This window comes from Ranitomeya imitator, chromosome 6 (assembly GCF_032444005.1).
Source record: "Ranitomeya imitator isolate aRanImi1 chromosome 6, aRanImi1.pri, whole genome shotgun sequence".
NCBI classification, from domain to species: Eukaryota; Metazoa; Chordata; class Amphibia; order Anura; family Dendrobatidae; genus Ranitomeya; species Ranitomeya imitator.
In genome coordinates this window covers 538,651,411-538,663,431 of record NC_091287.1, presented here as the reverse complement: position 1 = coordinate 538,663,431, position 12,021 = coordinate 538,651,411, and the positions used below count along the sequence as shown (strand labels likewise).

General features: G+C 43.2%; 1 protein-coding gene across 1 annotated transcript in view; it reads right to left on the bottom strand.

Moving 5' to 3' along the window:
* The window catches only part of TG (thyroglobulin), a 213,180-nt gene that overhangs the window by 136,993 nt on the left and 64,166 nt on the right, over positions 1-12,021 (bottom strand). Inside the window, exons 23-24 of the mRNA XM_069732367.1 lie at positions 5,008-5,127; positions 4,235-4,350 (exon numbers count right to left, since the gene is read on the bottom strand). Of these exons, the coding sequence (XP_069588468.1) occupies positions 4,235-4,350; positions 5,008-5,127 (236 nt within the window). The remainder of the gene's footprint in view (positions 1-4,234; positions 4,351-5,007; positions 5,128-12,021) is intronic.

The window sequence follows — 12,021 nt, the reverse complement described above, 5'->3', positions numbered from 1 at the left end:
TAAAATTCCTAGGAATGATATTCTTGCAAACATATCCCTAGTTCAAGGGGCAGCAGCCTTCTTGGCAGATTCTTCCGAGGATTCTGCGAAATTAACAGCTAGGGCAGCTGGCCTGTCAAACGCGGCCAGGAGAGCCTTATGGCTTAAAGGGTGTCCGGGAGATTAGCCATCAAAACATAAACTTTGCTCCATCCCATGTGACGGTCAACTCCTCTTTGGGAAGAAGTTAGAAGAGATATTGGAACAGGCAGGAGACAAAAAGAAAGCCTTTCCAACCTTCCCTAAAGATCCTAAAAAACCTTTTTTTCGGAGGAGATTTAACAGAAGCCGACCTCCGGGAGATAGGAGAAATTGGGATTTCAAGGATAAAAGGAGATCGGGCTATATGTTCAAAGGGCCCTCTACCTCAGCAAAAAAAGTCACCCCAATGACATTACATCAGAGGTTGGAGGAAGACTCTCCCTCTTCTATCCAGCCTGGATAAACATCTCCCCAAGCACCTGGGTTCTAAACATTATAAAAGACGGCCTAAAAATAAAATTTATCCGTCCACCCAGTCACAATTTTATAATGACTCCTCGGAGGAAAGTCCAGCAGGAACAATTAGTTCTAGAAACAGAAGTCCTTGGTCTGATTCAAAAAAATGTTTTACAAGAAGTCCCGGTTCAGGAAGTAGGAAGGGGGTTTTACTCCCCCCTCTTTCTGATACAAAAACCCGATGGCTCTTGGAGAACCATAATCAACCTAAGAAAACTCAACCATTCGATAGACAACCACTCCTTCAAGATGGAGTCCATCAACACAACCACAAAGCTTCTGTTCCCTCACTGCTTCATGGCAGTAATAGACTTGAAGGAGGCATATTACCATATTCCAATACATCGCAAATACTGGAGATACTTGAGAGTGGCACTCTACATACAAAACCAAGTGAAACATTACCAATATACAGCCCTTCCATTCGGCCTATCCACAGCTCCCAGGGTTTTCACCAAGGTGATGGCAGAGGTAATGTCATACCTCCGTTCCCGGAATGTCATGATCGTCCCATACTTGGACGATTTTCTGGTGATAGGGAAGACAGAGGCCGATTGCTCTCATCAAATAACAGTAGTGACATCAACTCTAATAGAGCTGGGTTGGATTATAAATGTTCCCAAATCGAAGTTAGTTCCAGTGAAGATACAGTCCTTCCTAGGTTTAATACTAGATTCAGAACGTCAGCTCTGCCTCCTTCCGGAGATCAAAGTAGCCAAAATAATCGACTTGACCACTGCAGCAATACACCAACCCGAGATGACCCTGAGAAAAGCGATGTCCCTACTAGGCTCGTTAACATCTTGCATTCCGGCCGTAGGATGGGCGCAATTCCACCTGAGACAACTACAGTGGGAAGTTCTGTCAGCTCAAAGACTGTTAAAAGGGCGTTCGGAAGGAAATCTATGTCTTCATCAGGATGTAAGAGATTCCTTGGTTTGGTGGACCATAAAGGAACATCTCACTATGGGAGTCCAGTGGCAGAAACCGGTCGAAGACATCATCACGACCGATGCAAGCGGGTCAGGTTGGGGAGCTCACTTGAGATCCCATTCAGTTCAAGGAACTTGGTCCTCCCAAGAAAGGAGCTATGGCTCAAACGTAAAAGAACTATGGGCAGTAGAAAAATCCTTGAAACATTTTCTTCCCCTACTCCAGGGCCGCCATGCTCGAATCATGACGGACAATCGAGCAGTAGTGGCCTACATCAATCACCAGGGGGGGACGAGGTCTTGGAACCTTATGGAGGTGTCAAACTTACTATTCCATTGGACAGAAAAACACCTATCTTCCCTAACAGCACTACACATAAGAGGTGTAGAAAACTCACGGGCAGATTTTCTGAGTCGCAGAATTCTGAGACAAGGGGAATGGTCCCTGAATCCCGGGGTATTCCAACAAATAATACAGGCCTGGGGAACACCAGAGATAGACTTATTTGCCACCTCACACAACAAGAAAGTGAAAAAATTCTGCTCACTGAACCCAAAGGAACATCCTTTCACGGTAGATGCTCTACTAATACCGTGGAAATTCTCTCTGGCTTACGCATTTCCCCCGATAGTGTTGATTCCAGCAGTAGTCCGGAAAATCAGGGAACACCGAGCGAAAATAATACTCATAGCTCCATTCTGGCCAAGAAGACCTTGGTTCTCCCTTCTAAGGCAGATGTCGTTAACAGACCCATGGATTCTGCCAGATGTACCGGACCTGTTAACCCAGGGACCAGTGACCCACTCTCAGGTGAAGGGCTTCCATCTGGCAGCCTGGAATTTGAGTGTGCGCTACTAAGTCGCGAAGGATTCTCACCGGGTTTAATCTCCACCTTGTTAAAAAGCCCATAACATCCAGAATCTACGGTAGGACCTGGAAGAAATATTTAGACTTCTTGGGTGAACCGTTAGGGGATGTAGCTCCAGTGGGTCCCATCCTAGAATTTCTACAAGCAGGCTTGCAACTAGGATTAGCAACTAGCACCCTTAAGGTTCAAGTTTCAGCCTTAGGGGCCCTATATAATTGCAACTTAGCATCTAATAGGTGGGTTTCACGATTTATAAAATCCTGTGGCAGGTCTAGACTGGTTATTATCCCCAAAATTCCCCCTTGGGATCTAAATCTAGTGTTGCAGGACATATCACCTAAAAATTACTCACCCTGAAAACAGTCCTGCTAGTAGCCCTAACATCGGCCCGTAGGGTAGGTGAATTACAAGCTCTATCAATATGCCCTCCTTACACTCAGATTCTTGATGACAGGATAATCCTAAGACCAGATCCAGCGTATCTCCCCAAAGTAGTCCAAAAACTTCATAGGAGTCAGGAGATTACGTTACCGGCATTCTGTAGTAATCCTAAAAATCTGGGGGAACAAAAGTTCCATATGTTAGATGTAAAGAGATCCATGTTACAATACATGACCATGACTAATCAGTGGAGGAAAGATCAAACCCTATTTGTAACCTTTCAGGGTAGTAAAAAGGGGTGTGGGGTAGCTAAAAGTACCATTGCTAGATGGATCAGGGAGGCCATTAGTCTGTCCTATTCTGCAAGAGGCACTCCGGTTCCTGACGGCATCAAGGCTCACTCCACCAGAGCTATGGCTACCTCCTGGGCAGAGAAGGCTGAGGTATCAATTGACCAAATTTGCAAGGCCGCTACCTGGTCCTCACCCTCGACTTTTTTCCAACACTACCGGCTAGACCTTTCCTCCTCTGCTGACCTAACCTTTGGTAGAAGGGTACTCCAAGCGGTGGTCCCTCCCTAAGGTTTTTTTCTTTCTACAAAAGTCTCTCAGGTGTGCAGTCATGGGGGAAGGGAAAACACCAAGGTTACTTACTGGTAGCCGGTTTTTCCGGAACCCATGACGGCACCCGTATATTCCCCCCCTTTATCACCCTTTTGGTGTGCACTATTGTTTTGGGTGCTTTTAGTTATTATGATGTGGTGTTGGATTGCCATGTGTACTAACCAGGGGGGCCTCTCATGCTCTGAAAACCAACTGAAGCGACCGAGAGGCACCGCCCTTTTATTTTCAGTAGGGTTTCCTGTCCTGGCTGGGCGGATCCCCTCTCTCAGGGGTGCCGTCATGGGTTCCGGAAAAACCGGCTACCAGTAAGTAACCTTGGTGTTTTTGCTACCTGCCATCCATTCACACTGGGCTAGTAAAATGGACGGATGCGCTATAGTATAGGACACAGGGGTGTCAAACTGCATTCCTCGAGGGCTGCAAACAGGTCATGTTTTCAGGATTTCCTTGTACTGCACAGGTGATAATTTAATCACCAACTCATTATTTGTGTAGGTGATTAAATTACCACCTGTGCAGTACAAGGAAATCCTGAAAACATGACCTGTTTGCAGCCCTTGAGGAATGCAGTTTGACACCCCTGGTATAGGACATACCCACATGGTAGTTATATTACGGTACTCGGTGTAAATATCTCTGCAGGAAAAACCAAGAAAGATGACACTTAGCAAAGCTCGGCAGTTGCCTTCATTCTACCAATTACTGGGGAACTCACTTGGGCCCCCAGTGAAGAAGTGTCCAACCATAATAGACATAAGTGTGTCGGACGATTTCAGCTATGATCCCGTGTCATGAGGGAAATTACAAAATTCCCGAATATTGGTGTAGATATGTGGCGCCAAAGATCCGCTGATCTCCCCTGTAACTTTGGGCCGGCCGCGGCTGCTCATACCTGTCTGTCCGTGGTGCACGTGATGTTGGATCCTTGCCCGGAGTACAGCTGACATATCACTCCCGTGCCATTTGTAGACACTGTGATGTAGTCACAATCATCATCCCCCGCACAATCTGTGATAGCAAGAACATAGAAATAGGAGTCTAAAATTCTCCATCTTTGGGTGGAATTTATTTTTTTCTTACCTGAATACATGTATTTTTGGCTAAAAATAAGTTTTGTAATTGGGAACAATTAAAAACTTTGCACTGTTTGCATTTTATAGCCATTGCTGGCCACTGGATGAGTGAACTGAGAATTTGTCAGTGAGCTCATTCTGACTGTCTAGCACGAGAGCTTCTAATTCTTGTATCTGTCTTTCGTTTTAGGTCCTATCAGCTGATTAAAATTAAACTAAATCAAAAAAAAAAAAATAAATTGTCCCCAGGGAAGCCGTTAGAGGCATAATTAATGGGCCACAATTTACAATATAACCGTCTTTTACAGAATCTTTTCTTCTCCATTCACATCCGTTACCAGGGAGCAGTGCATTGTGGGAGCTTCAATGATGGACATGTGACCAAACCGCTTAGCTCTGACTCCCTGACAGCTGGGTGGAGCTAAACTGCTGACTGGTCCCTGAGGAAACCGGTGGAATTTTGAATATAAATGGAAAAAATAAAATAATAAAATATCTAAACGGTAGAAACAATTTTATTTGGAATTTTGGAATTTCAGAATAAAAATAAACACCTGTCTAGACCCTAACACTTACCCTCTAGATCACTTACCGACAATGCAGGCGAGGAGTTGCCCCCGCTTCTCCGTTACTTGCCTGGACTGATCTACTCCCGATTCCTCATTACTAACCAGCAGATCGCTCTCTGGGACCGGCTCAAACTTCTGTAACACTAGAAGGACAATACAATATTCTTTTAATTTTACAAGAACAAGCCCAGGATAGGGGACATGACAGGAAAGGGTCCATGATGGAGGACTTTATCACAGCAAGGTAATTAAGGAATATTACTACTGCTGTAATGTACTTCATTTTTGAGCACACTATTTACAATGAGGGGGTCTTGTTACTGTGCAGGATGGCACTATGTCTCCTGTGTATAATGTCACTGGTGATCCCTGTATTACCTGTACACTATACACGAACTATAGAGTTCATGTGTATAATGTCAGCGGTGATCACTGTATTACCTGTACACTGACACTATATATAGAGCTCCTAGGGCATAGTGTCACTGGTGATCCCTGTATTACCTGTACAATGACAGTACATAGGGCTCCTCTATATATATTGTCACCGCTGATCACTGTATTACCTGTACACTACACACTATATTCAGCGCTCCTGTGTATAATGTCACTGGTGATCATTGTATTACTTGTACACTATATACAAAGCTCCTGAGTATAATGTCACCGGTGATCCCAGTATTACCTGTACATTGACACTATATATAGAGCTCCTGTGTATAATGTCACCGGTGATCCCTGTATTACCTGTACACTGACACTATATACAGAGCTCCTGTGTATAATGTCACTGATGATCACTGTCTTACCTGTACATTATACACTATATACAGAGCTCCTGTGTATAATGTTACTGGTGATCACTGTATTATCTGTACACTATACACTATATACAGAGCTCATGTGTATAATGTCAGCGGTGATCACTGTATTACCTGTACACTGACAGAACAGTTGTGCTCATAATTTTACATACCCCAGCAGAATTTTTGCTTTCTTGGCCTTTTTTGAGAGAATATGAATGATAACACCAAATGTTTTCTCCACTCCTAGTTACTGGTTGGGTGAAGCCACTTATTGTCAAACTACTATGTTTTCTCTTTTTAAATCATAATGACAATTCAAAACATCCAAATGACTCTGATCATTTCTTAATACCGTGTATTGCCCCCTCTAACATCAATGACAGCTTAAAGTATTTTGTGGTAGTTGTGGATGAGGTTCTTTATTTTCTCAGATGGTGGTAAAGCTGCCCACTCTTCTTGGCAAAAAGTCTCCAGTTCCTGTAAATTCCTGGGCTGTCTAGAATGAACTACGCGCTTGAGATCTCCCGAGAGTGGATCAATGATATTGAGGTCAGGAGACTGAGATGGCCACTCCAGAACCTTCACCTGATGCCAATGACAGGTCGTCTTGGCCTTGTGTTTTGGATTGTTGTCATGTTGGAACGTCCAAGTACATCCCATGCGCAGCTTCAGGGCTGATGAATGCAAATTTGCCTACAATATTTGCTGATAACGTGTTGCATTCATGTTTCCTTCAAATGTGACCAAGTTTCCTGTGCCTTTGGAGCTCACACATCCTCAAAACATCACTGATACACTTCCATGCTTTACAGTAGGAATGGTGTTCCTTTCATCATAGTCCTTGTTGACCACTCTCCAAAAAAAGTTTATGGTTGTGGCCAAAAAATTCAATTTTGGTCTCATCATTCCAAATTACCTTGTTCCAGAAGTTTTGAGGCTTGTCTCTGTGCTGTTTTGCATGTTGTATCCAAGATACTTTGTGGCATTTGCGCAGTACTGGCTTTCTTCTGGCGACTCGACCATTTTTCTCCAAGTGCCTCCTTATTGTGCATCTTGAAACAGCCACACCACTAGTTTTCAGAGAGTCCTGTATTTCGGCTGATGTTATTTGTGGGTTTTTCTTTGCATCCCAAACAATTTTCCTGGCAGTAGTGGATGACATTTTTGTTCGTTTACCTGACCGTGGTTTTGCATTTACAGAACACCAGATTTAATAATAGTTTGAATGCTGCTGAATGGCATTATCAATTCCTTGGATATCTTTTTGTATCCCTTTCCTGTTTTATATAGTTCAGCTACCTTTTCCAGTAGATCCGTTGACAATTCTTTTGCTTTCCACATGACTCACAATCCAGAAAGGTCAGTGGCTGGATGAAAGATGCAAGAGTCTGTCTGGATCCCAGAAACTCACTCAGCTTTTATGCACACACACTGATTACAAGCAAACAGGTCACAAGTGAGGATGCTACCTTTAGTAGGCATTCAAACCCATTTATGACAACTTCTGTGCATGTTATAAGGCCAACATCACCATGGAATGTGAACTTTTGATCATAGTCATTTGGACGTTTTGGGTTGTCATGATTTAAAAAGAGAAAACACAGTAGTTTAACAATAAATGGCTTCACCCAACCACTAGCCATGAGCGGAGTAGAACTTTTGGTGTTATCATTCATATTCTCTGAAAAAAGGAAGGCCAAGAAAGCAAAAATTCTGCCGGGGTATGTAAACTTTTGAGCACAATTGTATGTAGGGCTCCTGTATATAATTTCACCGGTGATCACTGTATTATCTGTACACTGCCACTGTATACAGAACTCCTGTTTATAATGTCACCGGTGATCCATGTATTACCTATACACAGACACTATATACAGAGCTCTTGAGTGTAATGTCACTGGTGATCCCTGTATTACCTGTACACTGACACTATACACAGCTCCTGTGTATAATATCACAGGTGATCCCTGTATTACCTGTACACAGGTATAATATACAGAGCTCTTCAGTATAATGTCACTGGTGATGCCTATATTACCTGAGCACTTACACTATATACAGAGCTCCTGTGTATATTTTCACAGGTGATCACTGTATTACCTGTACTCCGACACTATATAAAGAGCTCCCGTGTATAATGTCACAGGTGATCCCTGTATTACCTGTACACAGATACCATGTACAGAGCTCCTGTATATGCAGAGCTCTTGTGTATAATGTCACTTGTGATCCTTGTATTGCCTGTACAATGACACTATAAACAAAGCTCCTGTGTATAATGTCACTGGTCATCACTCTATTAACTGTACACTATACACTATATATAGAGCTCCTGTAAATAATGTCACAGGTGATCACTGTATTACCTGTACTCCGACACTATATAAAGAGCTCCCGTGTATAATGTCACAGGTGATCCCTGTATTACCTGTACACAGATACCATGTACAGAGCTCCTGTGCATAATATCATTGGTTATCACTGTATTACCTGTTCACTGACACTGTATACATAGCTCCTGTGTATAACGTCACAGGTGATCCCTGTGTTACCTGTACACAGATACTATATAAAGAGCTCTTGAGTATAATGTCACTGGTCATCTCTATATTATCTGTACACTGACACTACATACAGAGCTTCTGTGTATATTGTCACCAGTGATCACTGTATTACCTGAACACTGACACTATAGGCAGAGCTCCTGTGTATATTGTCACCGGTGATCACTGTATTGCCTGTACACTGACACTATAAACAGAGCTCCTGTGTATAATGTCACTGGTCATCACTCTATTACCTGTACACTGTACACTATATACAGAGCTCCTATAATTAATGTCACCGGTGATCAATGTATTACCTGTACACTGACACTATATACAGAGCTCCTGTATATAATGTCACTGGTGAACCCTGTATTACCTGTACACAGATACTATATACAGAGCTCCTGTGCATAATGTCACTGGTGAGCACTGTATTACCTGTACACTGACACTATATACAGAACTCCTGTGTATAATGTCACTAGTGATCACTGTATTACCTGTACACTGACACTATATACAGAGCTCCTGTGTATAATGTCACTGGTGATCCCTGTATTACCTGTACACAGATACCATATACAGAGCTCCTGTGCATGTCACTGGTGAGCACTGTATTACTTGTACACTGACACTATACACAGCTCCTGTTGTACAGTGTCACAGGTGATCCCTGTATTACCTGTACATAGGTACAATATACAGAGCTCCTGAGTATAATGTCACTGGTGATCTCTATATTACCTGTACACTGACACGATATACAGAGCTCCTGTGTATTGTCACCGGTGAGCATTGTATTATCTGTACACTGACACTATATACAGAGCTCCTGTGTATATTGTCACAGTTGATCACTGTATTACCTGTACACTGTCACTATAAAAAGAGCTCCTGTGTATAATGTCACTGGTCATCACTCTATTACCTGTACACTATACACTATATACAGAGATCCTGTAAATAATGTCACCAGTTATCACTGTATTACCTGTACACTGACACTATATACAGAGCTCCTGTGTATATTGTCACCATTGATCACTGTATTACCTGTACACAGATACTATATACAGAGCTCCTGTGCATAATGTCACTGGTGATCACTGTATTGCCTGCACACTGATACTATATATAGAGCTCATGTGTATAATGTCACTCGTGATCCCTGTGTTACCTGTACACTGACACTATATACAGAGCTCCTGTGTATAATGTCACTCGTGATCTTTGTATTACCTGTACACTGACACTATATACAGAGCTCCTGTCTTCTAACTATTTCTCCACCCAATATAGCTGCGAGATTCATTAGCTTCCACCCAATGTTCCCCAGACTTTGTGCTGCTCACTGTGCTCAATGGACTGTGTGACCAAGGAGGGAGATAATGGGGTGGCAATGGCAGCAGCTCCTCCCAAGCTGTGGTAAGTGAGAAGACTCAAAAGTTCCGTTACCAATTTAGAACATTGTTAATGAGAATCTCTTCTTCGTAGGTGGGGGCCCTATTACTGGTTATGCATGGAGTCCTATGAGACTTCTGAGAACTCTCAGAGACTCAGTAACCACCAAGACACCGCAATCCTCATGTCCCCCTATTTATAGTATACAGCCCTAGTCACACAGTCCGCCTCTTCTCAAGGCAAGGACTCTGAAGATCTAGCGACACAGGAAAACCACATATATTGTGCTGAGACCTGTAAATAGATCTACTGTATATAATCTATTAAATAAAAAGTAAGGTAATTCTGCATTACACTAAAATATCATAAAATAGTTTACATTGCTTACTAGGTACTGATCCGGACTTACAGCCTTTATTATACTGAAGAGCTGAATTTACAGTTCTGCTGAATGTTCCAGGAAACAGCCAGAACTCAGCTCAGTCATAATAATACAGGTAGCAGATTATTAGCACATAGGAAACCTGATGTAAATCTGACACTAACAACTCAGGATCAGTTCAGGGTAAGTAATGCATGTACACAGTGAGTGCGCCAGCAGAATAGTGAGTGCAGCTCTGGGGTATAATACAGGATGTAACTCAGGATCAGTAATGTAATGTATGTACACAGTGACTGCACCAGCAGAATAGTGAGTGCAGCTCTGGGGTATAATACAGGATGTAACTCAGGATCAGTACACGACCAGTAATGTATGTATACAGTGACTGCACCAGCAGAATAGTGAGTGCAGCTCTGGGGTATAATACAGGATGTAACTCAGGATCAGTAATGTAATGTATGTGCACAGTGACTGCACCAGCAGAATAGTGAGTGCAGCTCTGGGGTATAATACAGGATGTAACTCAGGATCAGTAATGTAATGTATGTACACAGTGACTGCACCAGCAGAATAGTGAGTGCAGCTCTGGAGTACAATACGAGTGGTAACTCAGGATCACTAATGTAATGTATGTACATTGTGACTGCACCAGCAGAATAGTGAGTGCAGCTCTGGGGTATAATACAGGATGTAACTCAGGATCAGTAATGTAATGTATGTACACAGTGACTGCACCAGCAGAATAGTGAGTGCAGCTCTGGGGTATAATACAGGATGTAACTCAGGATCAGTAATGTAATGTATGTGCACAGTGACTGCACCAGCAGAATAGTGAGTGCAGCTCTGGGGTATAATACAGGATGTAACTCAGGATTAGTAATGTAATGCATGTACACAGTGAGTGCGCCAGCAGAATAGTGAGTGCAGCTCTGGGGTATAATACAGGATGTAACTCAGGATCAGTAATGTAATGTATGTACACAGTGACTGCACCAGCAGAATAGTGAGTGCAGCTCTGGGGTATAATACAGGATGTAACTCAGGATCAGTAATGTAATGTATGTGCACAGTGACTGCACCAGCAGAATAGTGAGTGCAGCTCTGGGGTATAATACAGGATGTAACTCAGGATCAGTAATGTAATGTATGTACACAGTGACTGCACCAGCAGAATAGTGAGTGCAGCTCTGGGGTATAATACAGGATGTAACTCCGGATCAATACAGGATCAGTAATGTATGTATACAGTGACTGCACCAGCAGAATAGTGAGTGCAGCTGTGGAGTATAATACAGGATGGAACTCAGTATCAGTAATGTAATGTATGTACTGTAGCGTTTCCCTTCCTTCGGGTCTTGGGGGACACTCGCTTTGCACGGGAATAACGCGTACAGGCACAATTTTTCCACAAAACAGTCTATTCCGGTTTATTAAACGTCATAAACCACAACACAAACAGTTCATCATTTACATCAACGGAACACATTAACCACTGATAGTCTGTTCCAATCGCAGATCCGTGTCTGCCTGTAACCCCTTGTTACCTGGAGTTACCTTACAGGAGCTCTGGCTCCACACACTGACTCCTGCCAGTGCTGGTTTACAGGGAAACTGCCTCACTGGGATCACAGTCCTCGTGACCAGGGCACCTCGGATAGTCCAGACCCACAGTAGGAACTGTAGTTTCCCCAACACAGAAACCGTCCCAGGCTCTGTAGATGCAGCCTTTCCATGCGCTTCCAGGAAGACCAGTCACAGGCACTTCCAACACACAGGCCATCAGTCCATGGTCTTTACCAAGTGCTTACAGGACTCCAGTCCATCCGCGGACAATCCAACACTCTGACCATTCCAGGACTCACACTCTTACCAGGTGCTTGCAGGACTCCAGCCCATCCC